Source organism: Pyrgilauda ruficollis, unplaced genomic scaffold, assembly GCF_017590135.1.
Source record: "Pyrgilauda ruficollis isolate IOZ18807 unplaced genomic scaffold, ASM1759013v1 scaffold15, whole genome shotgun sequence".
NCBI classification, from domain to species: Eukaryota; Metazoa; Chordata; class Aves; order Passeriformes; family Passeridae; genus Pyrgilauda; species Pyrgilauda ruficollis.
The window spans coordinates 1,208,550-1,228,549 of record NW_024513654.1 but is presented as its reverse complement, the minus strand read 5'-3'; the positions used below and the strand labels follow the sequence as shown (position 1 = coordinate 1,228,549).

At 45.0% G+C, this 20,000-nt stretch overlaps 1 protein-coding gene across 2 annotated transcripts in view; it reads left to right on the top strand.

The window, feature by feature from the left end:
- MGMT (O-6-methylguanine-DNA methyltransferase) overlaps positions 1-20,000 on the top strand; it is a 139,297-nt gene that overhangs the window by 93,272 nt on the left and 26,025 nt on the right. For both annotated transcript variants that reach the window (XM_041461647.1, XM_041461648.1), the window contains exon 4: positions 12,210-12,370. In XM_041461647.1, coding sequence (XP_041317581.1) covers positions 12,210-12,370 — 161 coding nt within the window. The remainder of the gene's footprint in view (positions 1-12,209; positions 12,371-20,000) is intronic.

Genomic DNA, 20,000 nt, shown 5'->3' with positions numbered 1-20,000 from the left:
ATCAGGATTTTCTCTGGTTTCAAATATTTGTTCCCTCTGAAAGGGGGGCTGCCCTCTCCCAGGCTGGTGTGGGCTGGGTACTGGAGCCACACCACAGGCTCCAAGATTCGAGGTCAGAGCATATAAATCGTGTGTCATCCTTAAATCTGGCCAGGAGAAATTGCTCAGCTTCTTGCTGCTTCCCATTTATTCAAATAAAGCTGATTCAAGCACTCAGCTGGTCCTGTCCATGGTTTTGGGCACTTGTGTATTTGTTTCCCTGTCCATATTGTGTGCTGTGTTAGTGTGAGGGTTTGCCAGGCTGATTTTAACAACAGAGCAGTGGCAATTCCAAGGATTTTGCTGCCTGGTTGTCTCCAGAAGCAGGCACTGCTGCCCTACCAGAGCACGGGGAGAGCTGAGGGGTGCAGAGCCCCCCTTGACCCCAGCAGGCTCTGGAAGCAGCACCTGGATGGATGCTCCAGGGAATGGGTGGAGGCTGGGAATAAGAAGATGGAGCAAAGATCTGAATTATATCATCCTTTTGCTTCAAGCTGCAGCTTTCCAAGCCAGCGACAATATTTCTGATTAAAACAATTAAAGTTTTCATTCCATTTGTTTATGGCAGTATTAGTAATCTGGAAAAGAGATTTGCAATAATAATAATGTACATTTTTTTTTCCTACTGTTAAGGGCTTTATTACTCTGTCCTTGCCAGAAAGCGCATTTTAAGAGCTTGGATTCAAAATTAAATATGACCTCAGTGTTTTAAAATACAATTACAATAACTATCCATTTAGTAGGGTTTTTTCTTTTACTTTTGACATATGGTCAATATACTTATGCCAGTTATTAAAGACATTATTTTTTGCTATGCTAACTATTTAACATATTGCAGCTGCCATGGTAAATACAGGCTGGTGACAAGGGACACTGAGGAAGAGCATTACATGAACTCCTTCTTAGGTTAAATTGCTGGATTGTCTCTACATAGGTAAAGAAAAAAATCCACCACATTTGATAAGAGAAATTTATATTATTTATATGGAACAGAACAAACCAATTTACAAGAAAGGCACTTAAGTGGGGAGCTTATTTATTAATGAGTGTAGTACACAAGCTAATGGGGTTGTAATGCAGATGCACCTAAAGCTCGGAGGACAGCGGTCTCCAGGCACTCTGCTTCAGAGAGGGGAGGGAAAGCAGGCTGGGAAAATGCTCCTGCCCCATTCCAGATGGAGTTATGTAAAGTAGTTTTGTGTGTCTTGTCTTAGCAGGGTGGTCTGTCCCCAGCTCTCCCATCACAGGGAGTTTTGGAGTAGGAATAAGATGGGACAAGAGGGGTGGGATGAATGGGAATGGCTTTGAGCTCAAGGAGGGATTTTGATGAGATGTGAGGGAGGAATTCCTGGCTGGGAGGGTGGGCAGGCCCTGGCACAGGGTGCCCAGAGCAGCTGGGGCTGCCCCTGGATCCCTGGCAGTGCCCAAGGCCAGGCTGGACACTGGGGCTGGAGCACCTGGGACAGGGGAAGGTGTCCCTGCCATGGCAGGGGTGGGATGGGATGAGCTCTAACATCTCTTCCCACCCAAACCATCCCAGGATTCTGATGTGACACTGCCAGGGCTGTAAATCCCTAGATCCCACTTTGTCCTCTGCAAGGAGGTTGAGGTGTGATATTAAGGTCACAGCAACTCTGCACCCCAGGGCAGCAGCTCTGCACAGGGAAGTTCCAAAACTTCTGGATCCAGCGATGAGGCATCCCCCTGGGTCCAGAGATTTGTGGGAAGATGGGAGAAGCAAGAGCCATGCTGTGGCCAGGCTGGTCCATGAAGGGCAGGGTGTGTTTAAATTACAGTTCCTATGCTCAGCCTTTAACAAGCTCCTTCTGAGGTGGCAGTTTATAGACTCTTATTTCAGTTAATTATAATGGCACTTTTTGAAACAGTATTTTTATTGGTTTTATTGATGTGCCCTGCTGGCTTTCCAATCCAGTATTGGGTCTTGCTTGGTTACCTGAGGGAAAAGCTTTTCCTCCTGGATGCAGAGGATGCAGGGATGGCCTGTGGCAGGGGAGGGCTCTCTTGGTACCTGCAGAAGGGCCCATCCTGCCAGAACCTTCCCAGAGGCACTGTGAAGTGTTGGGAGGAGCAAACTCCACATCATTTGCTCCAAATGAATGAAAATACTCTTTATTATTTGTTCTCCTCACTGTTGTATTTTTGTGGTTGAGGCCAAATTGGTAAGAGGTACAACCAGCTCTTGGCTGGGTGATGCCATTTTGGGAGAGATCCTGCTGATGTGTGTGGTAGCAACCTCAAAGCCCTGCAGAAAGACTTCGGAGATCTCTATTAACTATGCTGTTTTAATTGGGATATATTAGTTTTTCTGAGGTGCTCTAAGGTGTCCCTAAGTGTCTAAGTCTTCTGTTCTCCAGGTGAACACCCCCAGTTCTCCCAGCCTGGCTCCAGAGCAGAGGGGCTCCAGCCCTGGAGCATCTTTGTGGCCTCTGGGCTCACTTCAGCAGGAGATGCTCAGGGGTCACAGACTTTACACCCACACTGGGAACTCGCTTTGAAAAACGTCCTGGCAAGTTGAATTCTTATGAGGTTCCTGATTTATCTGTATCTTAATTCATTTTAATAGGCTGGAGGATCTGCAGGTGCTGTTGATTATAATTCTTGGTGCTCACTGTCATCTGGAATTCATGCACTGACGCACGTCAAGGTGGACATCCAAAGTCAGGGCCCAGTTCCAATAATTCAGCCTTAAGTTTTTGTCCTTCAGTGTCCCCATGCACCAGATCAGAGACCTGGGTCTTGCAGTGTAAGGGTAGTAATGTGTATTTTAACTCCCTTAGGCTTGGTGGTTTTTTTTTTAAATCCATGCATAATTGGGATTATATCTATCTCAGATATGTAGAAAAAAATGTAAATTTGGCTTCAGATACCAGTTAGCAATTGGGTTATCACTGCCAGGCAGGGTGCTGAGTAGGGCTGGTGGACTTGTGGCCATTGCAGAGGGCTGGGGGTGGTGATCAATCCCCAAAACCAGCATTTCAGGGGGCTGAGGGTAGTGGTGAATCCCCAAAAACAGCATTGCAGAGGGCTGGGGGTGCTGGTGAATCCCAAAAGCAGCATTGCAGAGGCTGGGAGTGCTGGTGAATCCCCAAAACCAATATTGCAGAGGGCTGAGGGTGCTGGTGAATCCCAAAAGCAGCATTGCAGAGGGCTGGGGGTGCTGGTGAATCCCCAAAAGCAGCCCAGCGCAGGGAATGCGGTGTGCGGTTTAAGGGTCCCCTGCAGCCAGCCCTAACACAGTTAATTGCCTGTGATAAAACAGACCTCCCAGGTCTGATGGGAGACTTCTTTTATATAAGAAAAAATGTTTTGTAACAATTTCTTGTAAGTGCTAAAATTAACTGACTTTCTTTTAACCTAATTAAAGCTGGAGCTGATGATATCACCTATGCTTAATGTTGCCGAACATCTCTGGCAGAGTGTGCTGTGCTTGGAACTTGGCTCCAGTTCTGCTTCCTGCTTTAAAACATTTAATGTGAAGCATCTGCTCAGTTGTTACTGGTTCAGGGTGTGCTCGATCTCCCCCGTTCTCAATCTAGAACAGGGTGGTCCTTCCCAACACAGAAGATGCACAGAAAATGGGCTTTTTTTTATCTTTTCGGCAAATTCTCCGCTCGTTCTGGTGCCAAACCTACTGATTTGAAACGGAAATATTTGTGAAGAGGTCACTCTGATATTAAGGATATTTGTGCACTCTCAATAGGGCCCAGCTGTTGGTGTTTGAAGGGTTTCATTGATGGAGGGGAGTGTGTCTCTCTGGGGAAGGTCTCTGAGCTGACAGAACTCCCGGTGCTGATGAGCACCAGAGCTGACTGTGGTTGTCTTGGCCTGGATGATTCCTGCTAACACAGAGGAGGATGAAATCTGGAGAGACCAGGAATTAGTCTGGAAAAGCTGTGGGTGGGAAGCAGGAAGAAAGCAGCGCTGGGATGGGTGACCAGTGTGGAGGTGGAGCAGGAGGGTCAGACTGAGCAGTGCAGAGAAGGTCCGGACCACGTGAGCTCAGCAGGGTGGTGGTGGCCGGCAGAGGAAAAGGGCAGAACTTTAAAGGTGGCCTAAGGAGAGGACTGTGGACAGGAGTGAGGGGAAAGGGGGAATGGCTTCAAACTGCCAAAGGGCAAGGATAGATGGAATATTGGGGAGAAATTCTTTCTGTGAGGGTGGTGAGGCCATAGCACAGAGCAGCTGTGGCTGCCCCTGGATCCCAGGTTGGATGGGGCAGGAGCAGCCTGGAACAGTGGAAGGTGTCCCTGCCATGGCAGGGGTGGAGCAAGGTTATGTTTAATGTCCCTTCCAACCCAAAACAGTCTGGGATTGAGGGAAGGAGGGTGGCATGGAGCAGACAACAAAGGGCACTGGGAGGCACAGGAGGAGATTGAGGTGGTTGAAAAACCAGAACTTGGTTGTTGTCCTTCCACCTGGCTGTTGCTTCAACAGAGATCTTTGTTCCTAATGGGATTCACTGCTGTGAAAACACAAGAAATGCTCAGGGAAAGGGAGCCAAGCCCACACACACAGAGCATTGTTTTCCTTGGATGTGTTTCAGGTGTTCCTCGGGAAGTCACCGCCGTGGTCTCGCAGTGCCACATCCCAGGGCAGGATCTTGTTTGAAATCTGTGTCTCCCTGTATAGGATTCCAATCAAAACTTTAATGGTCCAGGGCAGTGAGTAGCATTTAATGACCTTCAGTGCTATCACTTGAGTCTTTTGGGTATTGACATTGATTTTCCTTATCTTGGCATGTGGAGACAGGAGTCTCACTCCATCCTTTGAACTGTTTGCTGGTGCACACCAGGAGCAGGGAATAAGCAGGGGGCAGCTTTGCAGGGATCGTGGGCTTGGGCAAGCCCAGTTTGCCCCCCAAATTTAATGTCAATAATTGCAAAAGTCGGGAAAAAAATGACACTATTTGGATATCTTTGTATTTATTCAAGAGGTGTGTTTATTTAGTACTTATTGTATCAATAATTTAATTTGCTCATGTATTATGTGATTAATTATAATTTATTTGTTATATTATTTATTTGGAATTTATATCAGGTATATGATGCCCAAATCTCTGTGCAGGTGCTTCTTTCCCAGGGTTAAAGAGAGGGTGCAGAATTTCTCACCAGTTAGATCTATAACAACTTGCATCCTCCAGAGCAGATAAAAACAGAATAAGGAAAACATTGCACAGGTTGTACAACAACAACTAAGTCTGACTCAGCTCTGATTTCTCGTGTTCTTCCCTAAATGCATCAATTTTTTCTTAATAGGTCTTAAAAGGAGCAGTGTCGGGGCTGTTCGACAGGAATTGGGGGTTATTGCTGTTTATTGCAGCTCTCATCCCTTTTTTAATCTCTCCCTCCCATCATAGAGCCACTTCATTTATAAGCAGCTAAATTAAACTGTGTCAGGATGTGCTTGGCCATGAATTTTAAACCTAAAAAGGCGCTTTGTTCCTTGATTCAGTTGTGGGGAAGAAATGCAGCAGAGCCACCCGGCTATTTGAACTCTTTATTTGCCACATTTACAATATTAATAACACTGTTTCCAGAAGTTGTCACATCAAGTAAAAGATCTTCATTCCGGGCTGTCTTTTGGGGCCAAATCGAGACTGGATGCATGCATTTAATAAATTGTAGTCTCAAGTAGTCATTTTGGTAAATAATTAGCTTGGGTGGAAGAATAAGTTAGCATATTGTATGCATCTAATGCTGCAAATGTACACCCAGCAAACTTTGCTATTAATCAACAGTCAAGCACTGTAAGTTGGGTCTCATACATAATGAATTGTCCTGAAACCTCCTGGGCTTCATTGATAGAAAAATAAGAGAAAACACCAGTGTAGTAAGCTTTGGAATAAAATTTAACGAGATTGCTCTGCATCCCGTAATCGGTTTGGAGTCATTAGAGACCAGATAATTCAGCTGCAGTTTTGGGGTGGCTTTAGCCTTCATCTATCAAAGAAAGGCTGCTTAAAATGACATTTAGGTGTGGATAAAATACATTTTTAGTTAATTTCACAATGAAGGCTCCAATAAAAATGTCGACTCACTCTGTGTTTTTGTGGAACAAGTAACGCTGCCTCACCAAGTCCCCCTTTAATGTTAATTTTTGTGTGCTAATCATCACTGATCCTTCCATTTGAAAGGTAAGAGAGCAGCTATTTCTCTAAGACAAAAATACTTTGGTAAGATAAGCACAGATCTATATAATTGTAGGAAAAAGACAGCCTTCAGTTTTCAGATCGTGCAACTTTTTTCTGTTATGAATCAGATGTGTGAGAGTTATGTGACAACTTGTCTTCAGTCATTTGCTGATCAAACAAAAAATGCCATTTAAAAACCAATAATTTTAAAATTATTCTGGCCCCTCGTATGTATTTCATGGCAATAGTTACCATTCAGGTGCTAGAGGATCAACAGTGACTTCTCCTGCAAATGTAAAAATTAACTCTGGTTTAGGAGCTTTGTTACTAACTATTTTACATAGATAGATAGATAGATTAGATAGATAGATAGATAGATAGATAGATAGATAAAGCTTTTATAAATATTAAGAATTATCTATGCTAATGACACTCATGGAGCTCTGTACCAACAGTGACCAGACACCATTGGGGAAGAAAACCACAAAAAAACCACACCAAAACAAAAACAAAAATAATATAAAATTGCAAAAGGACAAAATAGTAAATTATAAAACATTATCCAAAAATTAAAAATTAAAAAATTAGAATTAATAATGTAATCTGAGTCTGCCCACATTATCAGTGGCACTTTGTTGACTCTGGGCTAGGAGGAGTTGCAATCTTTTTTTTGTTGAGGAGCTTTTTTCATTTCTGTCTTAAACAAAGAAAAAAAAAAAGTTGAAAATTTTAAAATTTAAGTAAAGGGGTCTCTTCACTTGCTCAGTTTCTAAACCTCTCCTTAGGCAAACCACTGGAAGGTGAGGTGGTTTTCCAGGGATAAAGCTACAGGCAGTGCAATTGGATTTTGGATGTTACATTCAAACAATCAGTAATATTTAAAATACACAAATATTTCATAAATAGGCATCTATTTTATAAATATGTTATGGGAACTGCTACAACATTCTCCTGGTATTTATTTTTGCTAAGGAAGCTGCCAGCTCCTGGCTTTCCCCCAGGGAATGTGCCAGCAGAGTCGTGTTACATCCCCTTCCTTTCAGCACAGCTCAAGGTCCACCTCGTTTCTCTTAAGTTTCTGAAGGTCTGAGGCAAAAAGCATCTCAGAGATAAATAATGAGCATCCTGCCACCTCAGGACATGGCTTCTCCCAGCATTTCTCTGGTTTCCATCATGCCTGAGCTATTTGGGATGATCCCGAAGCCAATCCGCTGCTTACATGTTTATTTTGGAAGCGCCTTAGAAACTTCCAGTTCTTGGCAATGCTTTGGAAGGAGCCTGTTAAACTGAAACAGGTGCTGCTGCTTTCCTCCCCCTCTGCTGGAACCAGCTTTTCCTTCCTTTCATCCCAGGCACGGGAGCAGCAGGGCTGGGATGGAGTTTGGGGAGGCACCTCTCAGCAGCGTGGATGCAGGAGCCTGTGGGAACTCAGCACATCACTCTGGATGTCCAGAGTCACTGAGAGAACCCTTGGAGGCTTGGAATGTTGTCAAAAGTGTCTGGTGGCTTGACTTTGATCCTTGTAGAGATGAGTCATCTATGTGTGAGGAGATGAGAAACCTCAGGGTTTGAATGGTGTATTTACAGGGTGAAATATAGATTTTAGAATTTAGGTACAGGGGGTCATGGAGACAAGAAGGAGGATTCAGGGCGTGGTCCTAGGTTCTTCTTTCTTCTTCATGTCTTCCACTTTCTGTGGTGATGTTGGCACTTGTGGATTGGTTCATGGTGAAGGTACACTTGTCAATAAGGGTGAAAAATATTGGGAATTAAAGGTAAATATGATAGACATAATTTTTACTATAAAAGACACAGCCGCCCCGTGGGTGGGAGGGACTGCACTTGGCTGCCTTGCTGAATAGACCTTGGCTGGGCAGACAGAAAATATTGCAGATAAGAATTAATAAACAAGATCGAAGACCAAAAACTCAAAAGTCCAGACTCGTCCTTCGAAGCGCGGCCTGCCCAGAACCACCTTTCCATATCGGGGCAGAGACAAAAAACAGCAAACCCCGATAGGAGCCAGCTGCTTCCCCATGGGCAGGCTCTGGGAAGGGCTGGAATGGAAAGGAATGGGTAGGATTGCAGGGGGAATGGTGTGCAATAGCTGTGGGGGGTGAAGACCCCAATCCTGGGGTGGATTCCCACGTTGGGATTGGTCTGGGCTCCCTTGGACGTCACCAGCACGGGCTGGAGATGTGCAGCAGCAGCAGTGGGTGCCTGGCCTGAAAAAAGGCTCTTTGTGAGACACATCCAACTGGAAAAGAGATACATTTCTTTCTAGATGTCTTTAGGTAGCTTAAAACGAGCTTTTATTTCTGACTGGGGAATTTGTGGTTTTAATGAAGCATCCCACTGTAAAGCCATGTTGGTCGTGTGGAGCTGAATATCCATTTACCCCAAATATCCCCAAAAAGTTAAGGCAGACATGTGACAGACATGTGTCACTGCTGACATATTAGAGGGCATCACATTAGTGCAAACAAAAAACTTCTGGGTCAAAAAATAAAATAAAAATATAAAATAAAATAAAATAAAATAAAATAAAATAAAATATGCACACTAAACCCCAACAGCAGCAATTGGTTGTTGACCAGGTTAAAAATACAAAACTGTCCACTTGGAATTTTTTGAGATACCAGGCAGCACTCAGCATAATTCAGGAATGAAAACAAGTGCAATGACACACTCTGATGAAAGTGGAAGCAATTTAAACTATATTGATGTGATTTAAATAAATGTTTCTCATTATTCCAGCCCCAATTAAAAAAAAAAAAATAAGCAGTCAGATTTCTTACATATTTTGTTTAGAGTATGGGTTTTTTATTTTTCAATGAACACACATTATTTTCCTGTATAAAAGTCAAATTACATCTTGTTGATCACAAGGCTAAGGCTTTGGCCACCACCCTGTGTGCTGCTGGTGCCTCTGTGATCCTTTTCCTTGGTCACCCAGGGCAGGACGCTAAGAAAGGCCCTTTTTTCTTCTTCATTCCCAAAGTTCAGGCCCAGGCAGTTCATATAACTCTCAGGTGTCTGTTTTTCTCTAAATTTCATCTTGTTCCTGTCCATCTTGGACTCAGAGGTGCTCCAAGATCCGTGCCTGGAGTAGGGAGTTGGGAAACCTTCCAAGAAATCCGACACTGAGCAGAGGGATTTCCTTCCAGGGGGGGAATTTCCCATGATGTAACTCCTCTGCTCTTCTTACCAATGTTTTGAGACCACTTGGACTCTGCTCTTTGAAAGGTACTTAAGGCTTTGAAGCCTGAGAAAATCCTTTAAAAGGCAGCTGGTGTTTTCAGTGGAATATTTAATGCCGAGGTGGTTTGTGGAAGTTCTGCTATGCAAGTTTGGAGAGGGAAAGGGGAGGAGGGAAGGGCAGGGAGGGGGGCCAGCAGAAGACACCCATGCATGAGTTATGTGCCTTCTTTTTCTTTATTAAAGCTGTCAAATTCCCAGGAATAGCTGTTGCCATCTCTAGCCAAGCAAAATTAATGTGAAGGTTTTCCTTTTTTTTTCAACTCCCTGCCAGTTTGAAGCTGTGGCTGTGTGTGTTGGCACGTGGAGTGTGTGTCCTGCAGGAAAAGAAGTCAGTGCATTCATTTCTGCAAATTCATTCCCCTCCATGCTTGTCCCCAGTCCCTCTCCAGCTCTCCTGGAGCCCCTTCAGGCCCTGGGAGGTGCTCCCAGATCTCCCTGGATACTCCCCACTTGTTTTGGGGGTGACTGATGGAGGGTGGGTGCCCTTGGTCTGGTCCCTGTTTGGAGGTAGAGCCCAGGGCTGCTTTTCCCAGAGCCATGAGGAGATGGAGTTTTATTGGTGACATTACAGCCCAAATGATTTCCAGACTCCCAAGAACGGGAAACAGGATGATGTGAAAAACATAAGGAGACTGTAGCTTTGAGCACTCTTCGTGCTCTTCTGGATAAATGGAGCAGAAAAGTCTCCCCACTTCTGTGCCAGGTTTCAGAGGAGTTGTTGTTATTATATTCTCTCATTATTATTTTGTTGTAGCTCTAACAAGTCATAGTAAAACAGAGCCATATTCTGCTGTGTTGTACCTGTGTGAAATAATGGATTATCCGTGGTGTTGGGAGCTTGGTTTGAAGTCCATGTCATGGGGATTTCTGTTCAAAAGTTTGTGCATGGATTCTCATACTTTTTCTTTCAGCAAAGATATTATTAATCAGAAAAACAGCATAAAGTAGACATCAGGTTTAAAAAGCAACTTGATCCTACTTCACATACATAAAGGAAAGTCAAAAGCATCAATTTGATAAATAAACTGAAAGAGAAATAAAATTGCCCTTAACTCCTACCAAACTGGATCCAAAGCTGATTCTGCAGATTTGTTTCGCTCCTACTCCAAGCTGTGGACTCTGTGCAGCTGCTGGAGTGCTTGAATTGTCCTTCTCCACTTCCCCAGCAGGAATTAGGTGGCCTTGAGTGGTTCACAATGAATCAGGAGCTGAGCTGGGGCTGGGGGAGTGGCAGAGCCCTGGGTCAGGCACCAGGCTGAGGGCTGGGCTGCTGAGGGTGGCTGTGTCCCAGCCCTGGGCACATCCCTGACCCCATCCAGGCTCCGCTGGTGATCCCAGCCCTGGCTGGGCTGGCTCAGGCTCTGCAGATGTTGGCTCTCTCTGCACAGCTGCCTCGTGGTGAAAGCAGAGCCTGGCTCCTTGATGCCGTTCCTGCAGCATCACTTGGTTCATTGGCTTTGGCTTTTTGCTCAGAAAATCCCTGCCCCTCCTCGCAGCACGCTCAGGAGCTGGGGTTGGTTTGCTCTGTCCCTGTGCCTGGCTGGCACAATCCCTCTGGTTCTCTCTTCCCTTGTCTCAGGTTCACACATTTTGATGTTGCCACAGTTGTCATTTTCTTGCTTTGAGGCACATCCAGCTTCTCACCAGAAGACTCTGCTGTTGAGGTCTAACACTGAGGAACCTCTGGCTCTGGCTTTTATTTCCAGCTGGGAGAAAAAGCTGCAAGAATCAGGAAACCTTTGGGTGGCCCCTCAGTTTGGTGAGGGTTCTGGGTATGAGAAGATTGCTGGCAGGGGTTGCTGTTCTGGCCATCTCCCTTGGTGTTGTCTCCATCATTCCCATGGATGCACTGTGTGTTTACTGCTGTCCTCACACAGGTCTCTGCCGTTCTGGGAGACCCCCACCACACCCCAGCCTTGGGAAGCACCAGGAGAGCACCACCACCCCCTTCCCAGCACTGCTCTGCACCCCTGGAAACATCCAACTTGGAGAACACAGCTGGATACGTGCAAATCCAGTGTTCCCTTTTTCACTGCTCTCATCCACACCTTGCTCTTCCAGAGGAAAGGAAAAAAGAAGGAGCATGGGAAGAAGCACATTTTTATTTACAGGTGCTTTCTGTTCGCTCACTTTGCTCCTCAGCCCCTGCAAGCACGAGCTGCCATTGAAAATCAAATGAATTCTCAATTGCTTCCTTCCAATTCAATCAGGGGAGGGAAGCAGAGACCTGCCACGGCGCTGGAGGAAGGGGGAGCTGCTTCCTTCCCTCCTTCCCCAGGGATGGCCTGGGGACAAGGGACTGGGCCCCCAGGGGACACAGAGGAGGAGCCTCACCTCCATCCCTCCTGGAAGCACAAGGATGTGTCATCCTCCGTGGCTTGGGTGGTGTCCTTGCTCCCTGACATTTCCCACATGGCTGTTCCCTCCTGCGTGGGTTTTCTTGCGGGTGTTCATAACACTGTGCCGTCTCTGCATTTGTAGGGGTGATGAGGGTGAGTTTTTGTTACTGCTGTGAGGAATCCCTTCACTTTTCTCTGAGAAGAAAAAAGGTCTGACTGCAGATTAAATGTTTTGAGGTTTTTATTTTGCTGATGCAGGGTATGAATACTCGGTTTTATCACAGCGTCACAGAGTTGGTTTGCTTGGAAGGGACCTTCAAGCCTGTGTTGTTCCACTCAAGGAACCAGCTTGTTCAGAGCCCTGTCCAGCCTGGTTTTGTCATTTTTACCTCTGTAACTTGCATTTCTCTGTGTCTCAGCAGGACAGAGCCCTCGGTGACTTGCGAGGTGTGCGAGGGGGCCGAGGAGATGCCGGAGCCCCTGCAGCAGTGCACGGCTTGGCTCCGAGCCTACTTCTGTGAGCCAGCGACCACAGAGAGCCTGCCCGTGCCAGCCTTCCACCACCCCCTGCTCCAGAGAGGTCAGTGCCACCCTCCCTGCCCCCTGCCACCAGCCACTGGCCCCATCTCCCTCACCCTTGCTCGGTGAAGAGACGCGGTTCAGCTGCCGACGCTGAAAGGTTGGGCTGTGAGCACACCTGGAGGGCTCTGAGCTGCTCCTGAGCTGTGGCTACTTAAAGGAGCTTTTGGCCACCAAGAGGGGGGCTTGAGGCTTTGGCATCACTCTCTGCAGCTCCCTGACAGGAGGGGACAGCCAGGGGGAGATTTGGCTCTGCTCTCAGGGAGCAAGGGATAGGAAGAGTGGAAATGGCCTCACATTGCATCAGCAGAGGTTTGGGTTGGAGATTTGGGAGAATTTCTGCCTGGAAAGGGCTGTCCAGCCCTGGCACAGCACCCCTGGGCACTGGTGGAGTGCCCATCCCCATCCCTGGGGGCATTTAAAAGCCTTTGGATGTGGCACTTGAGGACATGGGTGGCCTTGGCAGTGCTGGGGAACTGCTGGAATTGCTCAGAGTGATTTTCCAACCTCAGTGATTCCCTGATTCTGTGGTTCTGTGTCCCTGTCAGGAGAAAAGTGCCAGGGAAACAGTCAGGGATAGGTTGTGTGAGGTCACTGTGGCCTTATTCCTCAAAGTTATCATAGATAATATACTGATATTTTTAAACAAAGAGAATTGTTACCACAAAGTTGTGCTATTTATGAATTTAGATAAAAGCAGCACCTGAGAAAAGTTCCTCCTCACCATTCCCCATTGATGGACTGTGTTCCTGAAGGCCTTATTACAGAAACTGACCATTTCAAATGAGTCCCAATATCAATAATAATAATAATAATAATAACAATAATCTCAGAAGTCTGATGTTTGCAGTGCCTTCTTGCCTGCCCCAAATGCCATAATTTCTGGGTGAATCAGGGAATCTCAGGATCTCTGAGCTTTGCACAGCACTTTGTTTCCATGAGCATCTTCTGCTCTTACTCTCCCATGTTCTGCACCTTCCCCAGTGCCAGATCTTACACAGTCAAATTCCAGGGAGGTACTGAGGAATTTTTTTATTAGCTGGGGCAAAATGAAGTTGTGGAAACTTTGAGGTGGATGTGAATGGGCAAAGCTTGTTAGGAAATATCCCTGCTGTGCTGCTCCTCCAGCTCCAAACGGCAGCAGGGGAATTCTGCCTCCCAGATTATCCATCACATGATTATAAAACATCAAATTTTACAAACAAAACATTTAAAAATATATAAATAAAGCTTTAATTTTTTTTCCTTTTCCTTTGTTTTCCTAAATAGGCTCCTGTATTCTTTTTAGCTTTGTGAATGAGATTCCTTGGTGCAAGCACAGCTGATCTTGTTTTAGCTGCTGCTTTGGGGTTCAGCCCTGAGAGGTTTGAGTTTGTAGAAGACTTTGGTCCATCCCTGGGGCACAACCTTCCTGTGCAGGCAGCACTGCAAGGCACTGAAAAACTTCTAAAAGAGGAAAAATAAGGATATTTTTATAAGGATTTATAAGGAATAAATAATTATTTTTTTAAATAAGGATTTTATAAGGGAAACAATCACCACCCTTGGAAGGGTTCTTCAGGAAAGTTCTTCAGCACCATCCATGCTCAGAAGCCAGGCAGGAGCTGTGCAGGGCTGGGACGTGGCTGGTGGCTCTGAGATCAGCTGAGGGTCCCTGCAGCACCCTGGCCTGGGGAGGGTGGCACTGGGGGTGGCACTGCCCGCTGGTCCTCAGGGGCTGGGTGTGACCACCTGCAGCTGGGCTGCAGGGCAGTGTTCTCCTTTCAGCATGTGCACACCCACCTTGTTTTAATTTAGCTCCTTCGTTTGCTCCTGGCCTGGCCCAGGTCTGTGTGAGTGTGTTTTACTGGGGGAAGGCTCCTACGTCATGGAAACGCTAATGAGGAATTAATTGGCTCAAGTCACAATGATGTGAGAGCATTTCTGTTCTTCTGTCACTTTCTCCTACTAATGCTTCCATAAAACTGGAAAAAAAATTACGTTGGAAGGAATGTGGAAATAGATGTCAAAAATTGGAACTGGTTTTAAAAGTTATTTAGGAGAAAGATGATGTAAAAATCAAATTATGATGGGTTGCACTTCAGTTTATCTGCACATCAGAATTGCAGTTTTGCTAAATTAGGAGTTTGGTATTTATTTGGTTTTACACATTTACATTTGAAAGTGCCTGCTCATTTCTCCAGGCACTTAAAAACGCAGAACAAACATCAGTGAGAGCTGAGGATCCAAAGCCAGAAAGGCTTTTTCTCATCACTCTGATTTTCTTACATTTCTGTTCAGCAGCAGCTTTTCAAGGGGGGCCCTGAGCAGTCTGGGGCAGTGGAAGGTGTCCCTGCCCATGGCAGGGGTGGAACTGGATGAGCTTTCAGCTCCCTCCAAGCCAAACCAGGCTGGAATTCTGTGCTTCCATGACCACCAAAACCTTTGGCCCTTTTTCCCCCCTTCCCTGTGAGTGTGACCATGTACAGTATTGCTCTTCGAGAGAGGATTCAAATTCCATCCTCAAGTGCTTTTGTAATCAGGACTGACTGTTGCATAATTTCTTCCTAATCTGTGCTTACATCAAATTTTATTTTATTTTTCTGCACTAACTTCCTCTGGGGGCCGCAAAGGTTTTGCTTATGCCAAAAAAAAAAACACATTAAAAAGGTTCCTCATCTGACAAAAAAAAATGTGTGAAGTGCTTTTGGGATTAAATAGTTCTCAATTCATGGTCAGTTTTCTGCAGCTGCTTTTGTGCCAGCTTTGAGGACATGGTTCCTTGTGGACAGAAAAATCATGACAATCAACTCTGACATAACAAAAGCAGAGAGATTTGCAGATTCAGAAAGTAGAGGTGATCTGCTTTATAGTCATTAAGAAATTCTATAAAAATTCAGTATCTGCCGTTTCAGTGGCTTCCCCTATATCTTAAATTTTTCTAAAGTGCCTTTAATCTTCTAAATTACTCTTAGACAGGGTAAATGTGTTTAAAAGCACTTAAAATGCAAAATCAGCCATTCCTCTCATAACTTGGCATTGGCAAAGGTGGAATCTGAATCTTGAGGCAGGCAGGGGAGTGGTGGAGTCACAAAGCCATTAGGGTTGGAAAAGACCTTTAAGGTCATCCAGCCCAAGCATTCCCAGCCCCAGCACCGTGCTCACCACTAATCCATGTCCCCAAGTGCCACATCCACGTGGTTTTTGAGTATTACCAGGGATGGTGACTCCACCACTGCCCTGGACAGGCTGTGCCAGGGCTGGACAGCTTTTCCATGAAGAAATTTTCTCTAGCCTGCAATCTAAACCTCCCTGGCGCAGTTTGAGGCCATTTCCCCAAATCCTGTCCCTTGTTCCCTGAGAGCAGAGACCAATCCCAACCTGACTCCCTGTCAGGGAGCTGTGGAGAGGGAAGAGTTGGGTTTCCCAACACCTCCAGGAGCTCTCCCCTTACTGGCTCTCCAGTTTATATGCAGCTAATATATTTATTTTTAAACATAATCCAAAATGTGGAAAATAATTTCAGCAACCTGTGTCATGGCCAGCATTCAGTGTGGAATTTCATTGAGCAGTCAGGTTCTCCCACTCCTCTGAGTGGGACATCTCAGAAAAACCCCTGAACATTCCTAATGGGAATGATTAATTGCTCTTAATGTAGCCTGGTCATTAGCTCCCTTTCTGTATAAAAAAGAAAATGGGACTATTGTTGTTTTGAGGGCTGGGGTGGGTGATTTGTGGTTCGGGGACACAGGGAAGGCAACGCTGACTCGGCCACTCCTGAATGTCCTGCCCTCCCTTTGTGGTGCTGTGGAGTGGGGTGGCTGCAGTGGCAGCGTGGCACAGGGTGGCACAGGGTGGCACAGGGTGGCACAGGGTGGCTGTGCTGTGTTTGCAGTGACAGGGTGGCACAGGGTGGCTGTGCTGTGTGTTTGCAGTGGGGTGGCTGTGCTGTGTTGGCAGTGGCACAGGGTGGCACAGGGTGGCTGTGCTGTGTTTGCAGTGGCACAGGGTGGCTGTGCTGTGTGTTTGCAGTGGCACAGGGTGGCACAGGGTGGCTGTGCTGTGTGTTTGCAGTGGCACAGGGTGGCACAGGGTGGCTGTGCTGTGTGTTGGCAGAGCAGATGGCTCATTAGAGCACAGGACAGAGGAAATTGGAGGCACAGCAGAGTTTTCCTTCGCCCTGTGGCGAGCAGCAGCCCTGGGGTTCTGCTCCTTGCTGTCCTCACTGGATGAGCCCTTTGCATTCCTGAGGCTGCAGTTCCTCCATCCACTCCTTGTCCTGAGGGTGCAGGCCTGGAGCAAAGCTGAGCTCTTCCCTCAGTCCAGCTCAGTCCTCCTGTCCCTTACCTGAGCTGTGAATTCCTGTGTCAGGCTCAGAGGTCTGGAAGTGGCATTATGGGCATTGATGGATTCAAACTGAAGGAGGGTCAGTTTACGTTGGATTTTGGGCAGGAATTGTTCCCTGGCAGGGTGGGCAGGCCCTGGCACAGGGTGCTCAGAGCAGCTGTGGCAGTGTCCAAGGCCAGGTTGGACACTGGGGCTTGGGACAGTGGAAGGTGTCAGGAACATGCTGGACTTTAAGGTCCCTTCCAGCCCAAAGCATTCCATGATTCTGGCACGTTCCAAGCCAAGAGCAGAGCCCAGCTGTGCAGAAGGATCCAGGAGGAGCAGCTGAGGATGGAGAGCAGGGAGGAGAGCTGAAATCCCCGTGCATGGTGTAGGTTATTCACCCAAGAGGGGATATTGATGAAACACCTGATACATACCGGGAGCCTTCAGAGGAGCTGGGAGCAGCTCCATTCTCCCGCCCAGCTGACGTAGCCAGGCCTGTCATCAATAATTACCCTGTGTAATTATTGCTCCTCCAGACACTGCCACTGCCCAGGGCTGCTGGGAGCACGGGGAAATGCCAGCTCTGGGATGAGGAACCTCCTCACTTGGTGTCACCCCCATGGAGCCAGAGTCACCCCCGGGCTCGCCCTCCTCCCTGGGGTGTGGGATTCCCCCCGGGAAGCTCCCATGGAGAAAACCCTTCCAAAACTCATCCCCAGTACTAGGTGCACTAGCACCTCTCTTTTACTCGTTTTGCACTTTCTAAAGTATAAAAAAATCCCAGCTTGCAGCAAAATAAGAAAGAAAAGTAAATTTTTCTGTATTTTCTGACTGTGACTCAGCAAAGGCCAGAGTATTTTTTATTCTTTTAGTTGACAGGATATTTAAATCACAAGATTGTGGGGCTGTTAATTTGTCTGCTTCTGAGATGACAAATTCAACATTTTTGCTTACATTTAAAAGGGATTTCAGGGGCTGTGCTGCTCACCCTAATTATGATATCCTGAGAGCAAATTTTTCCCACATACAATTTATCCACAGACCTTTTCAACATATAAAAATTATTTCAACAATAAAAGCATTTACATTACTAAAATGAATTACAGATCTCTTTTCCCTTCCTTTAAATTACAGTAACAAATACTGTAAGAATCATTGACTTGGTTGAGATATTGTCAAGTAAAGCTGGAAGGTTTGAATCTTCAGGTGCCAGTTTGTGGATAGACTGTCTGCAACTTTTGTAAATACATATTTTCATGTTTCTGGCGTGCACATGTTCAGGTTCAGTGTGTTTAGTCAGTCCTGTGGTGACCTTTTCGTTCGGGTGTCATTAAGTTGAGACTTATGATCAGATTTTGCTTCAAGGAGCAGTCCCTGGGACTTCCTTAAAATATAAATATAAATATAAATATAAATATATATAACAATATAAATATAAATATAAATATAAATATAAATATAAATATAAATATAAATATAAATATAAATATAAATTAGACATGGATTATATATAGATTATATAGCTATAGATATAGATATAGATTATACAGATATAAATATAGCTATAGCTATAGATACAGATACATATAGGTATAAATATAGATATATAGATGATATAGATATAGATATAGATACAGATAGATATAGATATAGATATAGATATAGATACAGATCTATAAGATGTAGATATATATTTATGGTTAAAGGATAACTATCCTTAATAGGAAAAGCAGCAAATGCAGCCAACAGGGAAACCAGGAGCTCCAGCATCAGCTCTTCATGGTTCCCTTATTTCCAGTCAAAATGGAAAATTCAATTAATTTATCTAGGAAAGTGGGAACCCACCAGGTTATATCAACTAGAGACATGGGTAGGTGGGAGACTGGGCAGGAATTGTTCCCTGGGAGGGTGGGGAGGGGCTGGGATAGAATTCCCAGATTTGCTGTGGCTGCCCCTGGATCCCTGGCAGTGCCCAAGGCCAGGCTGGACACTGGGGCTGGAGCAGCCTGGGACAGGGGAAGGTGTCCTTGTGTGGGACTCCATGAGCTTTGAGGTCCCTTCCAACCCACCTCATGGGATGCTGTATTTATGTTCTGCAGTCTTGAGCTGCTCTGTTCAGCCAGGACTTGCCCTTTCTTAGGCAAATACAAATTGTCATTTTTACCACTGTTGTTTGCTGCAATTTGTGGAATTCTCTTAATTTGGTCCTAGAGGTTCAATTCATTAAGGGAAAAAAAAAATTGATAAATGTTTCTGATTTTCCCTTTCTCAATCCTGCAGCTTCATCAGACATGCAAATACATTTCTATTTAGGCTTTTAGAAAGTGTTAAATATGAAATAATCTGCTCGGAAACGTTCATACTTCACATATCTGGACATGGCAGATTCAAGTGCAGAGAGCTGACAAGCTTTCCTATTTCTGTCTGCCAACTCAGAATTCAAATTCCAGAGACTGGCATCTTCTTTTATTACCATTTCATGTGAGAGGAGTTTTGATAAGCACAAAGTCACTGTTTTGTGAGACATTTAATGGATTTTTACAATCCAATACTTTCCTACATTTTTCTGCAAACAGAAATCAATCCTCTCCAACCTTCAAAAATGGAAACAGCAAAACCCCAAAATAGCCCAGTTACTTTTATACCTCTAATTCTTTTTCCAGCCCAGTTGGTCCATTGCTTTCTATCAACTATATGTATTTAAAAACAAAACTAAACAAAACAAACACAAAAAAGAAATAACAATACAAATGCATTCTGGACAGAAGTATCTGCAAAATCCCTGACCCAATTCCTGTTGAATTCAGACCAAAATTCCCATAATTTCCAGAGGAAGCCCGTGTGGTTTTAAGTGTACCTTAAATACTTTTATTAAAGTTCATAGGGTAAATTGTCTGCCAGATGTGGCCCATTTAGGACAATTCAGGCCCTCTTAGGTGCAAATTTCATTTTTGGCAGCACTGATTGCAGGTGCTGATGGGATTTTGGTGAAGCCATTTATTTTTTAAAATAAACTTTAATTTATTTATTTTAATTTTAAAATTTCTTTTTAAATATTTAATAATTTAAAATTATTTTTAATTTTAATTTTTTAAATTAATTTTGTTTCCAGTAGGACAATCCTTTCTTGCCAGTATTCTTAACGTTATTACAGGTAGGCCATAATTAGAATGAAGGAGCATTTTATAAATAAGGTGGTTTTAGGTAAAAGTGAATGGAAGGTCTGCAGCCAGTGTTCACCTTTGCAATGGCAATATTTTCACTTGTTCTCAGAGAATTTGAGGATATTCAGTATTGAAGACTCTGAAACAGCTGCCGAG